Source organism: Cololabis saira, chromosome 14 (genome assembly GCF_033807715.1).
Source record: "Cololabis saira isolate AMF1-May2022 chromosome 14, fColSai1.1, whole genome shotgun sequence".
In the NCBI taxonomy this organism is placed as follows: domain Eukaryota; kingdom Metazoa; phylum Chordata; class Actinopteri; order Beloniformes; family Belonidae; genus Cololabis; species Cololabis saira.
In genome coordinates this window covers 16847353-16871544 of record NC_084600.1, presented here as the reverse complement: position 1 = coordinate 16871544, position 24192 = coordinate 16847353, and the positions used below count along the sequence as shown (strand labels likewise).

The 24192-nt window shown below is 42.2% G+C and overlaps 2 protein-coding genes across 4 annotated transcripts; both read left to right on the top strand.

Annotated features, from left to right (window-relative positions):
- Positions 1-3161: 3161 nt before the first annotated feature.
- Positions 3162-12384, top strand: gab3 (GRB2 associated binding protein 3). 3 transcript variants are annotated; one of them, XM_061739968.1, is made up of 10 exons: positions 3162-3310; positions 5767-6067; positions 7929-8067; positions 8165-8607; positions 8758-8807; positions 10389-10632; positions 10926-11016; positions 11256-11319; positions 11494-11607; positions 11710-12384. In XM_061739968.1, the coding sequence occupies exons 1-10, from the start codon at positions 3239-3241 to the stop codon at positions 11824-11826; spliced, it is 1635 nt and encodes a 544-aa protein (XP_061595952.1). In that variant the 5' UTR covers positions 3162-3238; the 3' UTR covers positions 11827-12384. The 3 variants fall into 3 exon arrangements, with proteins under 3 accessions (XP_061595952.1, XP_061595953.1, XP_061595954.1); XM_061739969.1 differs by lacking the exon at positions 11256-11319; XM_061739970.1 differs by lacking the exon at positions 3162-3310 and having other exon boundaries at positions 5944-6067; positions 7669-8067.
- A 905-nt stretch (positions 12385-13289) lies between these two features.
- LOC133459738 (APC membrane recruitment protein 1-like) lies at positions 13290-21314 on the top strand. The gene is made up of 2 exons (XM_061739967.1): positions 13290-13494; positions 16614-21314. Exon 2 carries the CDS (start codon positions 16724-16726, stop codon positions 19832-19834), a length of 3111 nt encoding a protein of 1036 aa, XP_061595951.1. The 5' UTR covers positions 13290-13494; positions 16614-16723; the 3' UTR covers positions 19835-21314.
- The last annotated feature ends 2878 nt before the right edge of the window (positions 21315-24192 follow it).

The window sequence follows — 24192 nt, the reverse complement described above, 5'->3', positions numbered from 1 at the left end:
TCTGCTTCCAGCCTGCCTCCAGCCCCCCGTTTCCACTTCCCACGGGTCCTCCTCGGCTCAGAGTGTCCCAGTGTAACCCCTCCCCCCGCCCCCCCGCTCCTCCAGACCGACTGGCAACCTCGGCCTGACATCAGAGGGCAGCCGCCGCTCCCGGCTTCACTGCCAGCTCACGGTCGGGCGGTCACGTCGAATGTAACGGCTCGCCCTGCTAAAAAGGCTAAAAAAAGAAAGCCAAAGTGCGATTCTGTGGCGCAGGTTGTCCGCTACTCTGTGCCGGTGCGGAGCGCCGGTGCGGGTGGCGGTGGCTGCGGTGCTGCGTTGCCCTGCAGGCTCTGAAGCCACGGCTACGCCCTAGGGTACGGCGTAGCCACGGCGTAGCCTACGGCGTAGGGTACGCGCACCATTCTGCGCTGGTGTAACGTGGAACCATAAATCAGCCTTCAGTGTGTGCTCTGTGTGCTTTTCTGAACACTTCTGTGTTGTGCTCACCCAATCAGAAACGGTACAGATATTCTGTGATATTTTTTTATATTTATAAAAAAATAAAATTATAAAAAAATAAAGGATCCCCATAATTTTGATTGGGTGGGCAGGATGCACGTTTGGGTGAGACGTGGGGTAGTTTTGTTGAAAATGTGCTGTCCAAAATGTACTGGAAAACTCGACTCCTGCAAATGCGCGTTCCCCAAAGTTTGTGGTGGCGTGGCTTTGGACGGAGCGCTGACGGGAGGGGGGAGGAGGGGGTGGGGCTTAGAGGAGGTGCCACTTTCAAATCTTGCTAGCTCTCCAAAATCAGGGACTATACCTTTAACTGTTACAAAGGGTGAATCACTGGAAGAGAAGTAAAGAAATACTTATTTGTAATATAACGCTTGCTATCAATTAGGGTTGCCCCGATACCATTTTTTTCACACCGAGTACGAGTATTTTAAATTGTGTACTCGCCGATACCGAATACTGATACGTTACTGCTAAAAATGCAATGAAAACAGGTTGTATTTGCAACAGATATATTTATAAAAATAAATAAAATGGCGCCGCGCCAACAGCCCGCTGAGTCCCAACACGCCCGTGGGTCGTCTCTTGCCATTGTCTGTCGCTTTTACAGAACCTGAGCTAATGTTGGCTGTTGTGGTCTTGCAGTAGCATTAGCAAACTCTGTATACTCAGCTTTATGATGCGCCTTGAGATGTTTTATCAAGTTGCTGGTATTAAACGACGTATTCTCCTTTCCTCCTCTTGACACCTTAGCAGCCAACACAGTCTCACTCCCGACTCGTCAAAAACCGACGCTTGGTCAGGACCCTTTAGCGACACCCACTGACGCAAAAGGTACCCATCTGCGTCTCTCTCAGACGCAAGTAGAATACAATTGACTCCAATGTAATCCCGTCTGCGGCTATATGTGACGCTCAGAGCAGGTGATCACCGTGAGCGGTTTCCTCATTCCTCTTTATTAAAAATGCATATACTTAAAAGTTATATAATTTAAAAGTGTGGTTTGATGACATTTCTAGCGAGAAATATGCATTTTTTCCCCACAATCTCTCTTCAGTGAGTGTATATCATGCATGGTTTATTAATAGTTTATTAATCCATCCTACTGCGGGTATACTGAACTAAATGCTCTTGTTTGGAAGTCACGCATATTAAAACAAATTATAAACCACATTAACACTTTATAGAAACAAAATAGATCGAGGGATGATCTATATCTGTTTTGAAACGTTGCTTAATACGTTACGCCATTGAACACAACCCTTTCTGTCGGCGAGATAGGCAGCAGGACAAAACGTTAAAATAGCACTAATAAATGCATATATTGATCTTTTCCATCACATACATCTACTCACAATATAAATATACATTTTATGGTCAAACTTTGTCTGTTGAAAAATGAGCGGATATATGATTTCTGAACCCTAATGTCAACATCTTAAAGGAGCTTGAGGCCGGATTGAGGCAGGATTTATGAAAAAAATTTGTATACGTTTTAAGTTTTTTCTAGTAATAATGTCAGATGAAGCGTTCCAAACCCAAAAGAATGAGCCCTCTACCGTATCTCTCCGTTGCCTTGAACAGGCTGTGTGCTGCAAAATGTGCTGCAATTCGGGCCCAAATTTCCCGCGCTGTCCTGTGGATGTGACGTCACATGACGCTGCATGCACGTTCTCCCCGTTCTCCCGTACCGGCTTCACTGTTGGCTGCAGTACCCCCGACGGCCGTCGTGGCGAAGGGTGGCGCTAGAGAGTCTCATTTCTTAAAAGGAGCCTCATGCTCCTTTAACTGCATGTTGCAGCAGCACATAGGTTGCAGTCTGCCTCGCTTCTGTCACCGTCCCTTATTTTGAAATATGTCCACACTGCTGACATCCCGCTTGCATTAATTGTCGCTATCTTGCCTGAAACGGTGCTGCCAGTCTCACTCATGGGTATCACTCTCTTCTCATCACCACGCTGAGCTTAGCCGACTAGCGGCTAACCGGAAGCCAGGCTGCACTCTCACCCGGGGAGCCGCGGGGCGGCTCAACATCTCCCCCTAGAGTCACTAACCAGTAACTACAACATCAATGAAGTGGTATCGGTGCGTGGTATCGGAGAATTTTTGCGAGTACAAGTATATGAGAGCAGTATCGGCCCCGATACCGATACCAGTATCGGTATCGGGGCATCCCTACTATCAATATCACGTCTTCCAGATTTAGCTGAAAGCTCTTAAAACACATCTGCGCTTTTCCGTTCAGCTCTAAGCATCAAATAGAGAAGCAGGTTGACGTTGAAGTCAGTAAAAACCACTTCTTATTTCTGCAGAGCTCCAATTTTTGTGTAATCCACCAGAAAGTGTGCAACATTTCATCAACAGCAACAAACAGTGACATTTCAATCAGCATATGGCGAAGCCACAAACGGCATGTTACCGGTCAGCGAATCCCTAAATCTGTCAAACCTCATTATAATAGTCTTTGTTCTCCGTCTTTGTTAATTCCCCTCCACTCCATCTCCACTAAACGCATAATTCTCTTTCTCTCGTCTCTCTCTCTCTCCCTCCCTCCCTCTCTCTCTCGCTCTCTCTCTCCCTCTGCCAGTGTGATCAGTTTCTTTACTTCCTCGTTTTGGAGTGACTGTGCTGAATACCAGAATACAGCATATGCTTCAGTTTCTCAGCAGCAGCAGCAGCAGTGGGAGCAGCAGCAGCAGCAGCAGCAGCAGCCGTGAGGACGACACGCTCTGCAGTCAAGATGAGTGCCGGGGATGTGGTCTGCACCGGCTGGCTCATTAAATCCCCTCCGGAAAAAAAACTGAAGAGATTTGTGAGTAGGAGCGCACGCCGGACACTTGTCTTTGTCCTCTGTCGGGAGGTGGACTGAGAGGCTGTGCAGCTGAGTCTAATATTCCTGTGTTTGTGTGTGGTATGAGGATCCAGAACATCCTGACTAGTAAATGCCTTATTTAAACTGATCCTCACTTCAGTGTCCTTCACATTGTCTTTTTCATTCGGTGTGTCGCTGTTCATAGTTTAAAACAGGAAGATTTCATAAGACTGACATGATGTGAATGACTGCAGATCGACTTGGACACGAGCCTTCCAGCCATCTATATGTTTTTCTCATTTGAACCGTGTCCAGGCCTCACTGTTTTGTGGTTGCTGGGGTCATGTGATAATCTTAGTCTGCTTCATGTGTATGCGTTTGTGTGACGAGAGAGGTTTGTGTGTGTGTGAGTGTGTGTGTGTGTGTGTGTTGTGAAACATGGGAAGTAATGTCAGTAAGCAGAAATAGTCCGGCGTTGTGATGGCTGTGATACTTCCTCTGTGTAAGAGAAAGAGGTGGAGGGCCATTTGACAACAGCGGTGCGAGGAAAGGGTGGGCGGAGGTGTGCGTGTTGATGGGGTTAGGGGTTTGGGGCTGGAAATAGAAACTTATTCTGGCATGCTATGCAAATCCTGCTGACGAGGGTTTGTTGCTCGGACGCGCTGGAAAGAACTGGCGCTCTGTTTAAGTCATCCAAATGTCAGGTGCTGTAGTTGTTTATGAAAGCATGAGCATTTGAATCATCGTCATTTATGATGCCCTGGCGCTTCACAGGAGATTCCTTCTTGACCTTAACAGGAAAGGCTGATTTAGATGCGGCAAACACGACTCTTTTGCTTTACAACTAATTTACACTTCATCCAGATATGACAATATTTCAACGTTACACCGTAATTAAATACCTCTGCGGCGTCAGTGTTGTTGCTCAGAGGAGCGCTTTAACCTGCCCACCACACATTTCTGACCCGTCACTAGGTGAGTCATTTCTGCAAATGTATAAATGGCTCGGCTAAAAGCAGCTCAGTTGTCACCTCCAAAACTCAATATGTCACCTTAACCAGAATTTCGGCATCTCCTGAATGCATTTAGATAAAAACAAAAACAACTCCCTGCTCTGAGAGCTTTCATATTGCGAGCAGCTGTTGGATCAAATTTTGAATCTGCAGCGATGGCTCCCTCTTAAATCAGGCTGTGGTATTAGTAATAGGTGTGACGTGTCAAACCATACAGAGGATATGTAAATGAGATTCATGAATGCATTTAAAATATTAAACAAAGCTTTTAAAATAACAGAAAAGGCTCTTCAACTGCACCTGCATGACATTTTTTACATCTCATACTATCAGTTATCGCTTTAACCACATTAAGACTTCTAAGTGGCTGCAATGATGCTGTTTATGCAGCGACGTCTCACGTTTTACTTATTAGCTCCTTCTGAGCAATAACTACTTCACAGCATCAGCCTGTATCATTATCTTTGTGTTTTCAGTAGGAAAGGCTTGTTTTAAGAAAAAAAAAGAAAAAGCAGATACCAAGACCTGTATTTATATCTCTTTCAACGTGTTAGACATTTTCTGCTAAATACAGTGAGCTTCCTCTTTTCTGTGTTTATGGGAAACCGGAGCTTTGGTTCCGCTTGCTGACCAAAACAAAAGTTGCAAACTTAGTGGTTGGGATGAGAAGATATGATCAACTTCTGGGGCCTGATTCAAGCTACCACTGCAGGGATTCGCAGGTGGACCTGCAGCGCGGCGGAGGCCCAGACCGTAACACGGCCTCCGCCGTGTTTGACACAAGCTTTGGATCATGAGCGGCTCCTTTCCTGCTACCTACTCTTCTCTTTACATCTTTATGATACAAGGTTATCGTGGTTTCATGCGTCCAAATAATCTGATTTTAAGACATGAGAGGTTGTTTTCAGATGTTTTCTGGGAAAGTCTAATCAGGCTTTCCTGTTTAATGTTACCAGTGCTTTGCACTTTTCTATAAAACTCTTACAGTCATGAAAGCGTCTCTTGATTGTAGATTTTGCTTTTTTATGTCTGCATTCTTCTGAGTATTCTTGACGTCTGTTGATGTTGTGAATTTCTCCACCTCTGATTAAGCGCTTTCATCATCCTTTATGGTCTTCTAATGTTGTCAAGCTCAACCAGTGTTTTCTGTTTTTTATAAAAGAATCAATTTTCCAAATACTATTCTCTACTTTGCTTAAAACGGTTGTAAGTCCTAAATGGCAAACTGAATTTCTTTGTGAATCCTCTTAAATTAAAGCTGAAAAGCTCCACTTTGATTCAAACCCCTTGTGGTGGTTTATGACCTCAAAATTATTTAAAAATTAAAAATCAATGAAACTCCTCATTATCCAAATCGACTGTACAAACACTTAACCGTGCAACAATATATCAGAATTTGAGGATTAACCCAGTGAAATGATGAAATGCTCTTTTGGCCTCCAGGCGTGGCGGAAGCGCTGGTTCGTGCTCCGGCGAGGCCGCATGAGCGGTAACCCCGACGTGCTGGAGTACTACCAGAGCAAGAACTCCAAGAAGCCCATCCGCACCATCGACCTGAAGGAGTGTGAGGTGGAGATGCTCAACGGGCAGCTGCGGGTCAAGAGGGACTTCAACGGGAAGCACCTCTTCGTGGTGAAGACGTCGTCCCGTGTGTTTTACCTAGTGGCCAAGACGGAGGAGGAGATGAACAGCTGGATCACCAGCATCAGTCAGATTTGCCATTTCGGGAGCCTGGAGGAAACAGGTACCGTTAAAGCTGCACTTTTAGTTTCTCCCTGCAAAAAAAACCAACAAACAAAACCCAAAAACATTTGTTCACCTGGTCACAAACAAACTGGTGTCAGTTGTCCCAACACAGGAAGTGGCGAACTGAGAAAGAAACTTCATGCAGCCAGGCCTGCCGGTGGTTTCTTTTCTTTTCACTCTCTCTTTATAGTCATCAGTAGAAGCGACGGAAGGGCTTTGACGGTTTCAGACACGAGTGATGTAAGACACGGCCGAACTGCAGCTTTAGCTGAGAAATGTGGTGATGAAACGTATTTGTTCACGCAGCCCTGCATCGACCCAAGCCGGCGAGTCCTTCGTCCCCAAACTGACATCACAATCAGTTTGTTCATGAATCTTTGATTTGAAGGGGTTTTGCACATCTAATTACTGAATGCATGGCTCCACAGAGAATCCTAGCTTTTCTTTTCTTTTGAATTCTCAATTAAAAAGACAACAAAAACACCGAATGGGGGAAAAGATTTGAAGACATTGACCTACACTGCTGCAACCGACCTCGTTCGGCAGGGTTTGTGGTGAGTCTGGTGCACCTTACAAGCATTTGAGGAGCCAGGAAGTCTAAAACTGTTGTGAGTTTCCCATCAGCGCTGTTTACCGCAAGGCTGTGGCCCTTTCTGTGCAACCAGTCAACAAGATAAGCAGCAAGACCGTCCCCAATCCAACTCACAATCACACACCATCAAACTGGCGAGCATTGGATGTAAAACTTATCTGATCACATTTCCTCGGCTCCAGCAAGTTCGTTTTCCTCGATTCAAAAAGGTGTGAATGCATGAATTTCTTGTAAAACTCTTTATTCTCTCCACACACCTCTGGACTGGAAATAAATGCAAACGATTTGCTCTGGTGAAGCTGAGCGCTCGGTTTAATCACTTGAAGACAAAACGTGGCCTCACGTTTTATCAGCGATCTGAATGTTGTCTTTAAAAGATGTTTCCAGCAGTTAAAGAGGTTCTGCGTGCTGCTTATCACACGAAATAGTGCCTCTGCCGTAAAAGAGGAAATAACAGCAGCTCAACAAGGAGCCGTGGACTAAATGTCAAGCTCGAATTAAGAGCCGGTGAATGACATTTCTGTACCGTTTCCATGTGGAGGAGTTCAAATCCTGCTTTTATTGCAGTCGGTTTTGACGATAAATCTTAAATGTATCACTGTAATATCTGGTGACGGTGATGCTTCTTTTACTTTCAAAATGAAAGTATAATGAGGATATTTTACGAGAAGGCTTCAAAACACGTCTGTTGGAGCCGCGGTCATCTGCATGAACGAGATAGAGCAACGGCACAGAGCTGCTGATATGCTGCCCTGCCTGTTACTGAGTCCCATGTGCTTCCAGAAAAACACACACACACACACACTCAACAGAAGGTGAAAGCTGAAATGTAAAATTACACCCCACATGTTAAACGCCAACTTTTATGTTAATGTACCGCTTTGATTGAAAGGTATCCCAAAGTTGTGGGAACAGCAGCAGCAGAAATCCTGCAGAGTTTAAAAGGTTGTTCTGTATCCACGATGGCGGCAGAAGTTTTCTTTTCTTCTTGTTTTTTGGTTCTGCAGGGACGACCTTGACTCCAACGCCTGAGTGAAATGGAATGAAACACATTTCTGAACGAGGGCCAAACCGACTAAAAGAGAGACAGAATATGTAAACAAAAGAGGGAAGATGGATTCACGTGTGTCTACTTTCAATGTCCCTGCAACAAAAAACAACGAAAAAAAGAAAAAGGAAAAAAAAAAAAACATTTCTTCTTTCCAACCTGCTCGTCTGTTTGTTGGCATTTCATACGTCTGTGTTTTCCTCTGCTTGTTCTCATCAGAGAGTTCAGAGGAGAGCTTCCTTCAGCCGCTACCTGACAGCTTTGACAGGGTGTCTGTGTCGAGCCAGCCGGACTCCAGTTATCCGCCGGACTACCTCTTTCTCTCCCAGTGTGAGACGGGGAGTGTGAGCACGAGTGTGTACGTACAAGCTGCAGAACCTATCCGCAGGCTGAAGTGATGGCATCACTTTGGGTCTGGTAAAAAAATAACCTTTTCATTTTGTTCATGTCTGCAGACACGACAGCTTCTCGACCTCTGAACTCTCTCTGGAGCAGAAGTCGCCAGACGATGCGTTCAAGGACAAGCGCACCGAGTCCTCGTCGTCCCTCTCTCACGCGATTCCCAGCCCCATCGTTTTCCCCGGTGGACGGCTGACCAACCCTCCCTTCAGCGCCCCGGGCAGCTTCACGGTTTTACCATCGTCCTCGTCCTCGCCACTCCGTCACTGTGCCACGAGTGTCTTCCAGTTCGACAAACCGTACCCGTCCCCCTCGCTTGAGGCCACGGGCGATTTGCAAACCGCCCCCCCGCTGCCTCCCAAGCCCAACCACCTGTCGGAGCAGCTGGGCGATGGAGGGGCTCTCAGGTCGAGGCCAGCCAGCGCGCTGCTTTTCCCAGGCAACGTTCCCGTATTCTCACGAAGGACCTCGCTGTCCAGCCTGGACCATTTCAGAAAAGGTGAATTTTGAATACGAAAGCATCCTTAAAGGATGTTCAGTATCTGACAAAGCTATGCCCTTCAAAGAGAACAAGCACCCAGTGGTCTTGTCATGAAGTAGATTCACATCTCATTGAACTACGTTTTTTCAATAACTTAATCTTCTTCAGGTAATGAGGACAGCAGACTGGTGATGAACAGAAGACAAAGTGTTAACCTGGTAAGGAGAGTTTTTATTTTTGACATTTTGGTTCTAAGGCAATGAGTTGCATGAGAAGAGCCACGCCTTTTTTCTGCTTCTCCAATGAGAGGAGAGCGTCAGCTGACTGTGGGTCGGCTTAGCTGAGCACAACACTACCTGCAGATTGGTTAGCCGGCTTTGTCACGGGAAAAACATACAACTGACTCACTGAAAGGCCCCAGATGGGACGCGACCTTGGCCTTGTCCAAATGCAATAAAATCTGCCAACAATATCCGTTCGAAATGATCAATCAGTGCAGCAAATCTTTGGCCATTTTATTTTAGCTTACTAATATACCGGTATTTATTGCCAAAATGCAGCAGACAATAATAATCTGCAGCCGGCTATGCTTAAAAAAAACAGATGTTTTTTGTTTTAACTTTCATAACTGCCTCCTTCACATTGAGAGTCAGCTGAGGTGGCTTGGGCATCTGTACCGGATGGTCGCCTCCCTAGGGAAGTGTTCCAGGCATGTCCCACCGGGAGGAGACCCCGGGGAAGACCCAGGACACGCTGGAGAGACTATGTCTCTCGGCTGGCCTGGGAACGCCTCGGACTCCTCCCGGAAGAGCAGGAGGAAGTGTCTGGGGTGAAGGAAGTCTAGGCATTTCTGCTGAGACTGCTGCCCCCGCGACCAGGTTAAGTGGACGAAAATGGATGGATGGATGGACTTTCACAACTGACCAGTTTACCTTTAATTACTGTATCCCGTAATGCAATGCATCACTACAGCTGGTTGCTGGTTGCAGCTGTCACGTCATGTGACGGGATTCCAGATGTGTCGCATGTGCAGAATGTTGGCACAGTATGTACTCATGTACAATGTACTTATTGTATACTGCATAGTCTAGCATGCTGACCTTTATTCAAGGCAAAATAAAATAAAAGGAAAAAAAATAAAATGAAAAATAAAAATATATATATATATATAAACATATGTTTTAATTCCATGCTGATTTATCGGTCACAGAAGGATTATGTCTTAAGTCAGTCATTCAGCACAGTCAAGCTTCTTTATCTGTTTGTTAAGTTTGTTTGAGTCACAGGCTCTGATGAAGACTAACGATTAATATGCACTCTTCAGCATGGAACTATAGAAGATATTCTTGTTGCAAACTCTAAAGGATGTAAAGCTTTGTCGTGAAATACATTCTCCCATCCCAGATTTAAACACTCGCCCTGGACAAGGTCGGGCCACCTTTCCCCCACTGATTCCAACATTCGTGCAGAACTAAGCTAAACCAACACACAAGAACAGACAGTTATTATATTTCCTTGGATGTCAGACTATCCATCGAAACCAACTGTTGAATTAGAATAATTGCAACTATAAAAACAAAGATGGAAGGACCAGGCCATTGGGATCTGTTGGGAGGCGTTACCCCAAAGAAGTAGTGTAATATTTTGCTAAATAAAAAGAGAGAATCGATCAAATGAATAAGAATGATACTTCCAGCGTGTGACAAGTCTGAACATTGTGGCTTCAAAAGATGTTGAATCTCAACCACAACCCACCCATCAGCCCCTATTTGATTTCATTATGCTTTATCTTCTGGCAGCCTTGTTTGAATACCGCACACGTTCAAAGCTACCAAGATGAGTCATACGTCCCCATGGCTTCCCCCTCCGCTGCTTCAATCGTTGAGTGTGACGGTTACATCCCCATGAGCCCGAGGACATTCAGCTTCCTCAATACGAACGGCAGCGCTGCGTCTTCCCCATCCCTCAGCGCGCTTATGAGTCAGGCTGGAGACCTGGCACCACCGCCCATACACCGGCACCTCAAGCCCCGCTTGAGAAGAGGTGAGAGTCACAGCTGAGATCCAAGTCAACTTTGGCTGAACTTTGTGAGTGTGTGAGTGTGTGTGAGTATGAGTATGAATATGTTATATAAACCACACTGATACAAGCTCATACTACATACTGTTGTTAACACTTAAAGTAAGGATAAGGATAAATCAAGGCAAATACAAATACAACATGTGTGCAGCTGCAAAGAAAACAACATATTTTTGATCTTTGCTACCTTGAAACTGACCTTGCTGTGCTAAATTACCGAAGTACCACCAGTAAGGTTAACAACTCTCCATTTGCAGCTCGACCGCCACCTCTTGACTTGACAGGCCTCTCCACAATCACAGAATGTCCTACTCATCTTCCTCTCATCAGAGCGATGACCGACTCATGGTGAGAAGAAACCCGCCCTTCAGATCCAGACGAGCTCTTTATGACTCGTTCTTTAAGACGTTGCGTTTTATAAGATATTTTTCAATTTTCATATAAAAATATTTACTTAAAATCTTATAAGAAATGCATACATTTTTCCACTTTTTTCAGTGTCTATTTGTCAAAATTCAAAAGTTGCCTCAAAATGAAATTTAAATTCTCTCTTTTTACTTTATTTTATTTCATTTCTGTAAATGCAGCTTTCCAGTGAGCCATTTACCGCTTGACAAAAGACTTGAAAATGGGGACATTTCAAGGGATGAGGTGAAAAACTGCTATGCACTTGTAAAACTTGGACATAGGACATTTTCTCTCTTACAGAGTGTGACTCAACGGAGAATTAAAATGAATATTCTTCATGTTCATAATCAATTAAATTTAAAAACTGAAAAGGAAAAGCAGCGAAGCTTACGTCCTCACCTGTTTCCTCCTCGACAGGAATCGAGGCAACCGTTCTGTTTTGAAGGAGCAGCTCATCCTTGGACGAGAAGCTCAAACCTTGACTATCTGGCGCTGGATTTCAACTCAGCTACCCCCTCGCCTGTGCAGAAGGTATGCCTTGGTTGAAATACTATCAGAAAAAAATGACTTAATTCATTACTGAACCTTGCTCAAATGTCCATCGTTGTCTCCTGTTTTGTGCACATTGAGCAGAAGCCGTTTCTGTCTGATGAGAACAGAGTGGACTATGTGCAGGTTGATGAGAAGAAGACTCAGGCCCTTCAAAACACCAAAATGGAGTGGACAGATGTCCGGCAGTCAAAAACATGAATACAACATGCAGTCATGAACATACTCTCTCAAGGATACCAGCAAATCCAGCAAGATGGACACATATGAGGAGGACCAAAAACCAGTTTTAAAGCACTTTGAAAACAGCACTCAAATAAAGTTGGATGCTCTTTTTTTTTCAATGAAAGAAACACACAATTGCACTGTTAAAACTATTAACACTGCAAACCTTAAATGTAAATACTACCTGATGATGCTCTGTTCACTGTGATTTTTTTTCCCGCTCACTGTAGCATATGGTTACACTCAGTTTTGAAAATAAAAAAACAAATACTGCAGTTAATGTGCATATTGTATAAGAATGTAATATAAAACTGTGCATTTGATGGGCATAAACTGACTCAAAGCATTCCCCAACAGCTCATGCAGCATTATACACGTGTTTGTGCCCGTTTCTAATAAACAGACAGATCTGGGCACAGCAAACCTCCTACTTTGTTTGTTTATTGTAAGTAAAGTTCTATTTTTTTCAAAATTATGTTTGAGAAAGTACAGGTTTTACTGATGCAGAATTTCAAAAACATTCTGGTTATGGTAATGGGAGAACTCGAAACATCAAATTTTATCTTAATAATTAATTAAACTCGGGGTTATTGTCGTGCATGTTTTTTTTATTACTTTATTTAACAAGAACAATGACAAACTCAGATGTAAACATAAGTAGATCAGATTGAGATAACAATCACACCATTGAGATTGCATAAAGGGAAAGGAAGAAAATAAATAAATAAACATGAAAATAAATAAAAAAAAGAATGAAAGAAAAATTAAATAAACGAACGAATGAATAATGAGTACTTAAATAATAAATAAGGATGGAAAATCATATTGACAAGTACAAAGGGTTCGGGATAAATTGACAGTTGTAATCAGAGTATACAAATCGACTGCAAGGGGAGTATTTATATGTTTTAGACACTTTTTTTTTATTAAACACAATTTATAAATATACAAAACCACACATTTAAACAAACTGCTTGTGGAGGAAATACAATTCAATATTAGAAAATAGAACATAGTTTGGGATATACACTTACAACAGTGATATTTAGCCAGTAAAAGAATGACATTAACCGAGAGAGACACTGATTTGTCGATTTTATCTATGTAAAAAATAATATTTGAGATTTCTAATGTTGGGATGTTGTTCATTTTTAAAGATAGCCAATGTTTAAGACACTGTTGAAATGAGGAGATTTCATTATTAACCGCAGTCCGTGAAGGCTTCGCGTTGCATAGTAACAGCGGCGCCATGGTTAAGGCTGATTTATGGTTCCGCGTTACACCAACGCAGAGACCACACCGTACGGCGCGCGTCGCCGCGTTCCCTACGGCGTAGGTTCTGCGTCGATTTAACGCGGAACCATAATTCAGGCTTCTTTACACACATGTTGCGTCACTAGAAGGCGCCAGGAGCAGCCAGCGTAGCTCTGCATCTCTGCATCTCTGCATCCAGCCGTGTTGCACCTTTGTTGCTCGTCCATCTGCGTCCTCTGCAGATAAATCAGTGCGTTTCTGCTGCGGTTTTGGTGAATGGCTGCTGTATGAAACTGCCAGGCACACATTTGGCTCTGAAAGTGGAAGGAGAGCAGGTTAAGCGGCTCCGGGGACGGCGTTAGCCCCGCGGCCTCCGCCAGTCTGTTGTTGGTGAGTTTGTTTTGCTCCGCGACCTCGTCAGCCCGCCGTGCAGATGGGAATTTAGTGCAAATTAAAAGTTTTCAAGCTTGTTAATCTGGGTTTTCTTTGTTGCCTGGATTAAAATATTAAGTATCTGACCCAGTTCCACTGTTGTACCAGTCACATCCACCCTGTTGCTTTGCTGTCCCATTCACAGCCATCCCAGTGCCATGGTTGTATCTCTATTTATCATTCATTGGAATGCTAAAAGCTAAGAAATATAAATATGTGGTTTGTTTTTCCCTCTAAAAACTGAAGCCAGTAATGTCACAATACATGGAAAATATAATTACAGGTGGTAAATCAAATAATCATAGCACCAAGTCCCCAAAAATGACGATCTCAGCTCAAATAGATTAAAATAAAATACATTTTTAAAACAAATGAGCTACAATGACAAATTATAATACCAAAATAAAATTAAAATATTAATTATAATCAGAGTCTGAGTGCTATCTGCCTTATGTTTGTCAATTTTACATAAATATTTTTTTTTTCTAATTGAATGATCAAAAGAAACTAGTCCTGTTTTGGAGATTTAAAGTAAAACAAACTATATTCAAATTGATGGTTGTGGTGTGATAAAATGTAATTATTATTTTAGATATATAATCCTAGCTAAATTGCGTTTTGTTAAAATTAAAATACAAAAATGGTATTTTGCATTTTATTTAACAAAATCTGAAAGAAAATTGCAAAAACAAGTAAGAGATTTAAAAAAGCAAAAACACAAAAGTGGACTAAGACAATATAGTAAAAAGAATAATATTTAAGGTGTGATCTTTAGCCTAAAATTCAAACTAATCACAGTTATTTCCTAACCCTATACAACAATACATTTGATCTCCTCCTTTTCTGGATTGTCCAACATTTGTACTGTGCGGTACATGGGGATCATGGCTTTCATTTCAGACAGCTCTGGATTTTGAGAGACAATTCATTTCAATAGTTTTTAGTCAACATGATCATGTTGATCATATGGGCGATGTCAAGATGTTGACCTTACCGTTATAACCTATGGCAGTAAAATATCATATAGTTTTAATAAATGTCCCTCTGGGGATTATAAAATGATTTTTGAATCGTAGTTGGAATTTGTTAATTTGATTTGTGGGAATATTTGTAACTTTTAGGAAGCATCCTGCGGCCCATGTAGACGCTTCCTTCTCTTACTTCTCTTACTTACTTATCTCTGCTTACTTCTGCACTGCTGGCAGCAGTCGCATCTTGCAACAGCTGCGTATGACACTATTTCACACATCAACAAGATGAAACCAGCTCACAGAACAACTGAGAACATCAGAACAGAGACACTCAAGAAGAAGGTGACGAGAGAAAACGAGAGGGTGACGAAGCAGGCGACCAACGAGATCTTACAGTGTCATGGAAACAACGTAACTTCTGCCCCTACAGGGGGACCTGCTGAGCTAAAAAATTGCAAAAGTCTTTTTATTCTGGTTAAAGTAAAGGTGTAAAGCCTATGGCGTAATCCCACCCAGAACACACTCAGATCTGATCACACAAATTACATTTAGACGTCTTCCTGGCGACATACTTTTAGCAGTTTAAACACATCATGTCATAGGTTGTGTGGAAATGTCACCTACGAAACTGACATCTTCTGTGTTCACGCAAAAGACAGCATTGACATATTAAAATACAAAATGTTGATGACAACAGCAACTAACAGCAGCACACAACCACAACATTATGGATTCTTCTGTATTGTTTTGATTTGTAGTTTCTCTTTTTCTTTTAATTTTGGAAATATCCCATTTCTCTTTTCTTGTTATCCTCTTTAAGTTTTTGGGATATTTCTTTTACACCATTATGGTTGTATATGTGCAGTCCGTTTGCTGGGAAAAGAAAAATCAGGAGGGATGTTGTTGTTTTCCTTGGTTACTAGGTATGGTTTAAAGCTGTTTCTCAAAAAAAGATACGTAGCAATACTCCAATGGGTAAGTCAGACTAAAGAAAAAATTATATATTTTTAAAAAAATTGTTCAACCTTCATCCAAACAATTACATGATACATAATTAATAGAAATTAATATTCTTAAAAAAATGTATTCAGTATTTAATATCACTATCCAATGTTGTTCTCCATTCTGGGATGGTATGATCCACCTGTCAATCATCTGCCACTGCCAAGTCTAACAATGCATTCGTGGTTGAAGGGTCGCAGCACTGATGCTAAAAATACGGAAAAGCAAATCCAAAAGAATGCAAAATTACAGCCAATTTAATACCACAAGTATTTCGTATATAGCGTTTTAGTGGGATTTACGTCCACGAGTTGTAACCCACGAAGGCTTTGTGTTTTTTTGTGGGGAGAAATTGGCGAATAGGAGCAAGAAATCAGATCAACTCCAGTGGCATGGGTGTCATGTTGGTTACCCACTTGAGATATTTAAGAGGAAACCTTCAGAATTCAGATCATCACAAGATACTCTCAAAGAGCTTCACAGTATCAGTCCGAGCCCGAAAATCTGCTGCCTCCAGCTGCTGTTTTGGTGGCAAACTTTTACTTAAACTTGTCTTACTTTTGCACTTTTTGCGAGCAATCTTTTGCTCCACAAAATTAGGTTCATAATGTATTTAGTGTGAATTAATTGGTATCTATAATTAAGTTCATAATTTGATTTAATTTCTTGGAACAAATCTGCAAAGATCTCAATAGAGAACACTGTAAGTTTTAAGGGTTTTTTGTTGTTGTTGTTTTATTTTTTTACTTACCGGTAATTTATTTTTTCTTTGAAGTAGTCAATTATAATTTTATTGTTGTGAATAATTTCTTACCTTCATTTTTTTTAAATATCCAGATAGAAAAAAGGATTAGATGGTTTTGTGCTTTCTTCGTTACTGGTTTCATTGAATTAGCTTTACTCTGCACATTTAAATGGTCGTAAACAAATTGGCCCTAGATTATAGCTTAATTTTAATATTTGAGTGTTTTTCATGACAAAGTTTAAGAAACATTACACTGTTGGCACATTATCATGTGTTACAGCTCCCTCTGGTTTGCTTCACTGTGGTTAGTATTTAATGTTACTTGAGCTCTGATTGTGGTCTCAATTTTCTCAATGCAGGGCTCATATCAGATGGAGGAGAAACTTTCTTCCGTCATACCAGCAACTGGTTTTTAAGCTTCTACTGCTATGCCTTCTGTCAAACACCTGCTGGTGTAAATGTGGGAGCCATGGCTTATTGCAAGGGAGATGAGCAACCAAGTGACACGAAGGATCTACCTTCAGCCGCCGACCGGCCTTCCCGATGTGGCCCCGATGATGTCGCCGAGCAGCTTCAGGCAGACCCAACGAATGCAACGGTGAAATCTCCAAAACCTGGCAAATTCAGGAGGACCGCCTTGACCTTTTTTGGAGTCCGCAAGAGCATCTGTATCTTACCAAGCTTTTTTGGAGGCAGGAGTAAAAATCAGAGCAAGTGGTCTGCGAAGAAAGGAATCGGCAAAAGCAGAACGCATGACGGGTTGAGTAATGTCGGCCATGACGACGGTGGCAGAGGCGGGCTCAGCTCAGCAGGAGATTGTGATTATCTTAGCCATAGAAATGCTGCTGGAGAGCTCCACAGCAGCTGCCAGAGTGAATGTAGTCACCCCGCCGCTGACCAGAAATCACTGACTTTCGGTCGCCAGAAAAAAGGTCTGAGGAGTCTTTTTCAGAGTTTTAAACATCACCGAGTTCAGAGAAATGCTGGATTGGATAAAACTGAAATGACTGCACTGTCTTCTGCTCAGTGCAAGAAAGAGGTGCCTGTTGTCCAGGACAACGCCCAACAGTGTGTCACAGAGTGCCTGGGATCTGAACCTGATGTGCCTGATTTTGCTAAAGTTATATGCGATATTTCCATCAGTCTTGAATGTAGTGATGCGGATGCAACGGCACTCCAGAGCTGTGTGGAGAAGGAGAGCCCAAAGTCTGAGCTTGATGATCCCCAGCGCGATGATCAACTGGAGGAACTTGATTTAATGGCTGTAGTTTCGGGTGAGAAACAGGAAACCTGCAAAGGTTCCAGCGAGTCTCGTCTCCAACTTCGGATGATGTCTGAGCCTGTGCTGAAGTCCGAAACCCCCCCCGGCTCCTCGGATCAGCTGAACCTGATTTTTGGAGACGTCGCCTCGTTAAAGAGCTTTGACTCGCTCACTGGCTGCGGAGACATCACTGCAGAGCAGGAGGACGACAGCATCACAGAGAGCACGGTTTCTGGGGAGAGGAGTCGAAATGGGGGGAAGAGGGCCTCGTGTTATCTTACTTATCAGGGTGGAGGCGAGGAGATGGCCTCACCTGACGATCTGGATGAAACGTGCCTTGAGGATCTCTGGGGAAATGATGGGTCAGAGGAAATGTGCTATAGCTGCAATCCTGGCCAGACGGACGTCACTGCCGAGCTGACCAGCTCTCACAACATGGACATGCTGAACAGTAGCAGTGGGCAGCAGGCTGGTGGCATGGACACGTCCTCAATGGCGGATGTTTTAACCCCCCAGAGTGAGCATCAGGAATCAGTCCCGAATAGCGATGAAGGTTACTATGATTCAAATACCCCCGGGCCAGAGGACGGGCAGGAAAAGGCCGACAGGTTCGGCACGGGCAGATTACCCCGAGACAGTTACAGCGGAGACGCACTCTACGAACTCTTCGCACCCGACGAGAGTCTCATCAGTCCTCTCTATGAAAACAAATCACAAATTCCCGGTTCTAAACAGAGTAACTACTTAACTGAGCCGGTCAACGTGACAGATCCCGCCTTTGTTCCAGAGATGAATCACTTACAAATGAGTGGCGAACTGTACAAAGAGGATTTTCTAGAGATGCCAGGCACAGGCAGTAAGTCCTCGGAGTTGGCACAAAATGTGCCGGGTCAGCAGGAAATCAGGGTGAATGAAAACTGTCATTTGAATTCAAAACCACAGACATCTGTCAACATGAATAATATTGAAGCGGGTGTATTTGATGAAAAGGGAAGCGTACTAGCTTCCACCGAAAGGGGAGTAAAATCCATAAATGCTGACTGTGATAAAAGGCGCAGCAGCTTATCATTTGGAAGCACGTCTGACCCAGATTTTGAAGCCTTTTGTGAACCCAAAGGGGAACATCTTGAGGAAAACAAGCCCGTGGCTTTGCCGTATAGAAACATGAATTCACAGTCTCAAGACTGTACCAACTACTCGGATGAAGGGCAGACTGTGTGTTTCTCTCAAGCCCTCGTGGATTTCACAAAACGAACTCAAATGCTCAGCGACTTGTGCAACAATGTGGATAACTTGGAGACGAACTCTGCCTTCACTCCGAACATGGAGGCCTTACCGACCATCGTGGCGTTTGATGTGGTGGACATGCACAACGAGGGGGAATACGATGAGCAGATCCACATGGATCTGGAGGGAGACCTCTCATCGCCCTATCAGGAGTTTGAAGAAAGCTACTTGCAGAAAGATGCGTTTGCCGAATGTGATTATCAAATGTTAGATCTGTACGAGCAGAATGTGCTCAGTAACTCGTGGGCTGTTGCCAGTCTCCCACGGCACCTCGGCCTTATGAGAGTCAGCCAGCCCATGTCTAATCCACTTTCCCTAGACAGGAGAAGCAGGTCTTTGGACACAGAGAGCCTTGAGTCAAAGATGCCTGACACTTACAGAGAGAATAGAGCTGCTATAGTCTCTTGTCCTCAAACTGAACAAGAGCCCGAGAGAGACTCTCCGCTGTATTATAAAAAGAATGTAGTCATGTCTGCCTCCGAGGTTGGAGACAGTAACAGCATTATGGCCTTATCGTGGCAAACAAGGTCAGAAATGGCTTTAAGCCTTTCTTTGACGGATGGAGAAATCACTGAAAAGGTACAGAGTCTCAGTCAAACCCAAGTGAAACACAAGCTCATCCGTTGCTCCCCCAGCACCGAGTTTCTCAACTGTAAATCACATCATCTTTGCACGGATGTGTCGGACGGCCGGAGCTGTGACTTTATTTCTCAGAATACAGAACTTTATAGTAGGGACTGTCACTTCCCTCTGCTCGCAGATTCCCGTTCACCTCACAGCCCCTTCGTTTATTCTGGGATGACGGACGAGGAACCTGATGTTTTCCGTGAGTCTGCTGCTAATTTGAAGTCCTATAATCAGAGCGGTCAGGACAGAGCGGCTGCTGGGAGGGAAGGGGTGTCCCACGCGAGGAGACCTCTCAACACAGCCGCGTCTAACGAAACAATGGCCACCCTCGGCGAAACGCGAGCACCGGGCGACGCGGCGGGCCCCGCAGCCTGCGGCAGTCTTCCTGGGCCGACCTTTAATTGAGAACGTCTTTGCAATACAGTTCAAATCACATGTCTATGTGCCAGAGAGTGCTTTTTATGTTTATCCAAAGGAGAAATTGTTGCTTATTTTTGTGCACGACTGATTGTTTTGAACAGTTGTTAGTCACTGTGACAGACGAACGGTGGATCAGACATGTAGAGTCTGTAACGCCGCCTCGTATTGTGTCAAGTGCAATGCAGGGAGATCGGTTGTTCTGCATTTGCACCACAGTTACTGTGCACACAGGAAACAGATGTTAGCCGAAGGTATGTAAGGGAGTACTAGTTAAATTTGAAATGAAAACGCCCACAGTGTCATCCTATCAGGCTTCTGAATTTGACTAGAATGTGTCAGCCCAAGTGCGGCCTCTGTGTCGTGTCTCGGTCCCGACAGTAACGCCACACTTTGTTCTGAGGGGATTTTTATGAGCCAGGCTTTCATCGCACAGCTAAACAGCGCCGGCTTCACTCATTGCCTTTGAACGCACGTATTCTTGCGCTTTTACTTTCTAAATGTCAGCTCATGTTTGTATTTACGAGTTCTTACATCCACTGGGTTCACACTACGCTGACGTGCATCACCCTGCACGTACGTCGGGGATCCTGCTCAAATCCAGCGGCATAAGCGACTTGTACACCTATTCTGAAAATGTATTTCACACAAATGGTTGTTTTTGGTTATAGAGGCATGTCTCCCTTCGCAGAAAGAAATAACTGCATCATTGATTTTATTTTCAGGTTGTTTTTCATTTTTAATTGAAATGTGTTGACATCCTCAGCGTGGTCACATGAAATGCATTAAGCTGCAAAACAATAGGCGAGTGCAGGAGCTGCACAGATGGACTCATAATTCTCTCATTTCACTTACTGCTGGTAGAGAGCTTTGCAAGGCAAAGCTGCTGTTTGCATAGCTCCCTTTACACGCAAATACTCGTGTAAAATAGTTTACATAAGATGATAAAGAATCTCCTCGAAGCTGTAAGATGAAAAGGAAAAGTTAGATGCAACATAAATAAAGAAGCAGCCGGTGAGAAAAAGGTTAACCGTGTTTGCCTCTGGTCTGACAAGCCAGTGTGGCCTTTTCTTTTCGTCCATATTTTGCGCTAGCTCAACCACCTGTGAGGTGCAAACTTTTTATGAGGATGTGTCACTCAGAGATTGCATTATTGTAAGTGTGTTGATAGAGTATGTGGTGTGTTTTTGTTTGGGTTTAAAACATATGCCAAGATAAACTAGTATCCTTTCTATCATATTGTGAACAAAATGGGTTTTTTTTTGTGTGTAATAGTGAACATTTTTTCACTGAATTTGTATTTATAGTATAAACATGTTGTATGCTGTAACATGTAGACAGTATGGCTGTTTCAGATGATCATGATTTTTAAGGTTTTGTTTGTTCCTTGAGCTGCATTTCTATTCTCTGAATATCAGTGACTGTACACTGCCTTACACGAAAATAAATGACATCATAGTTTTCCACTCATTTTGGTTTTCTTTTACTTATTATTATATAGTCCAGAGTCTTATACCAGAATCCCACCGGCCTTCAACTGAAAGACAATGATGGATCAATAGATTGGATGGACATTCATGAAATGTTTAGATGTTTTGTTAAACTGAGCGCCTGAGAATGTGCACATGAAAACATTGTGGTCCAAATGTTGGTCCGTTCCGCTGAAAGTTGACACAAAGATGCTGCACTTTGCAACACTTAATAATGTGCTTTTACATGTTTTCTGAAGATAACCAGCAGCAGTTCATTCAGTGCAATGACAGCACATTTTATAAGTGATAACTTGAGTTAATTTTACTTACTAATTTTTAATTAGTAATGCGAAGCCTGCTGGAAGAAAATAGATGTGCTTGGATCAAGGTTATGGCACAATGTATGTCAATGGAGAGAATAACATACATTAAAAAACAAACTCGGGATGTACGAGGAAATCTGGAAACCATTTAATCAATTTATTAAAAAGGAGATATAGGGGTGCTTGTACGGGAGGAAAATGCAGAGCAGGATACCTTAATACAGTGGTTTTCAAACTGTTTAAGTCAGGTCCCCCTTGGAGAATTGGAAATATTTTCGAGCCCCTGAAAAAATATCTTTAATTTGCTAGAGGTACCATATGATTCTACTTGCAATACTGTCTGCAGAGATGATAATTGGGACTAACTTCCCATCTGTACCGGTCCAGGACCAGGAAACGGGCTGGTAGCATCTCTGCAGACTCCTCACACCCAGGACACAGTCTGTTTGAACTCCTCCCCTCTGGACGGCGCTACAGAGCTCTGGACGCAAAACCTCCAGACTCAGAGACAGTTTCTTCCCCCAAGCTGTTGCTCTGATGAACTCTCATCACTCATAGTCTCAGAGTAATCAATCACTGTGCAATAATAATAATAATAATAATAACCACAATCATATGCTGTAACAATGCACCTTTCAATAACCGTGTCTACCTCATACTGCTGCACCTTTCACTTTTTTTAAAATTGTATGTATGTTAATAAGAGCCATTTGTTCATTTACTGTACAGTGAGCAAAATAACTGGAGTCAAATTCCCAGTCTTGTTTGACCTGACTTGGCCAATAAACCTGATACTGAATCTGATTCTGATTCTGATTCAGGGGGGCTATTATCACATTCATTTGAATAACATTTTTTCCCCCATTATAAATTAAATCATTTTAAAAATGCATTTTGTATTTACTCAGAGTATCTCTGTCTGACACTTATTACACTTATATACAATTATTAATTGTACCAATTCTGAATCTTATAACGAGATGTAAAGAGAGAATGGATGTGGGTTGGGTGGGGGGGGGGGTTGTTAAAATTAAGTCAAAAGTTGTGTGTGAATAAAAAATCCATAAAGATATTGTAAAAAAAAAAAAAAAGAAAAAAGTAATGAGAAGCCTTTACTTGGTTGTTTGCAGAGCAAATGTGATGAACATTTCCAGAAGCTCTCAGTATTCACACAGGTATGAATTAGTGACACTTGTCGAACCATCATCGAAGGTATCCACCGTCAACATCGTGAGAAACTGGAAAAAGCTTCTGATCAGAGAGTTTTATAAATGTAAGGACCAAAACTAAAACTTTTTTTAGACATGAAAAGAAATACAAAATGATAAACCAAAAATAAAAGATGAGAGAGAAAAATAAAGACAAAAGGTTAACAGGAGGTGTTCATAGCTTTGTTAATGCTTCTGTAGCGACCAGCGGTCACTGAACTGGTTAGTTTTTAGCCTTGATCTTGCTGTAATTTTCTCCATCATATACACGTGTCTTATCCTCTCTCTCCAGTGTGTCATGCTTGGGCACTGTGGTTTCAGCCAGTTGACTGTTATAATTTTTTTGGCCACTAAAAGCAGAATTCTCAGTAAAGATGCCAGATCTCTCTCCATCATATCATCCGGAAGTATCAAAACTGAAACCTTTAAGTAGAAAAGTTTCTATTTATATTCATATGTAAATCCACATTAATGTCTAGATCAAATTGTGCATGTTTATCTGTTTTCAGTTTGATTTAGATTGTATTTATGCTTATTAATTAATTGAAATACATGTAGGACCTGTCATGTCATATAGGCAAGATTTTTAAGTTAAAAAAATAACATTAGATAAAGTAAAAAAGAAAGAAAGGTGATCTACTAGGATGCCTTAATAGTTTATACTTAGCAAAATAGGCAACTCTACGGAAGAGTATTAGAGTAACTAAGACAAAAAAAAGGGGAATTACGAGAATAAAGTCATAATATTATGAGAATAAAGTCGTAACATTACGAAAATAAAGTCGTGATATTCCAAGAATAAAGTGGTAATTTATGAGAATAAAGTGGTAATTTATGAGAATAAAGTCGTAATATTACAAGAATAAAGTGTTAATTTATGAGAACTCTAACCGGAAGAGCATCTTCTCCCTGTGTTAAAATGAGGAATATTGAGCATCTTGTGAAGTTATATTTATATATTTATAATATATTTAATATTAAGACTTTATTCTCAAAATATTACGACTTTATTCTCGTAATATTACGACTTTATTCTCACAACATTATGACTTTATTCTGGTAATTTTACGACTTTATTCTCATATTATTATGACTTTATTTTGTCATTTCCATTTTCTTTTTTTTTGTCTTAGTTTGGCACTAATACTCTTATAATAATTATTTTGTTTGGATATGCAATAAAGATTGGATTAATTTTCAAAAAAGGCCATTTATGAATAAAAAATTTAGCCAATAGAATTAAATGATTGATTCCAAAGTGTATTTTTTTGTCCTCCACTTGTAAACCAAATGTAATGCTTTCAAATGTAAGAATAGGTTTGATCATTATAGGTTATCCAGTA

Excerpts from the sequence above, each read along its gene's own strand:
- gab3 (XM_061739968.1), top strand. The coding sequence starts at position 3,239 with ATGAGTGCCGGGGATGTGGTCTGCACCGGCTGGCTCATTAAATCCCCT. Across the intron at positions 8,068-8,164 it reads GGGAGTGTGAGCACGAGTGT|ACACGACAGCTTCTCGACCT; the intron begins GTACGTACAAGC and ends TCATGTCTGCAG. Across the intron at positions 11,320-11,493 it reads GGGACATTTCAAGGGATGAG|GAATCGAGGCAACCGTTCTG; the intron begins GTGAAAAACTGC and ends CCTCCTCGACAG.
- LOC133459738 (XM_061739967.1), top strand. The coding sequence starts at position 16,724 with ATGGCTTATTGCAAGGGAGATGAGCAACCAAGTGACACGAAGGATCTA.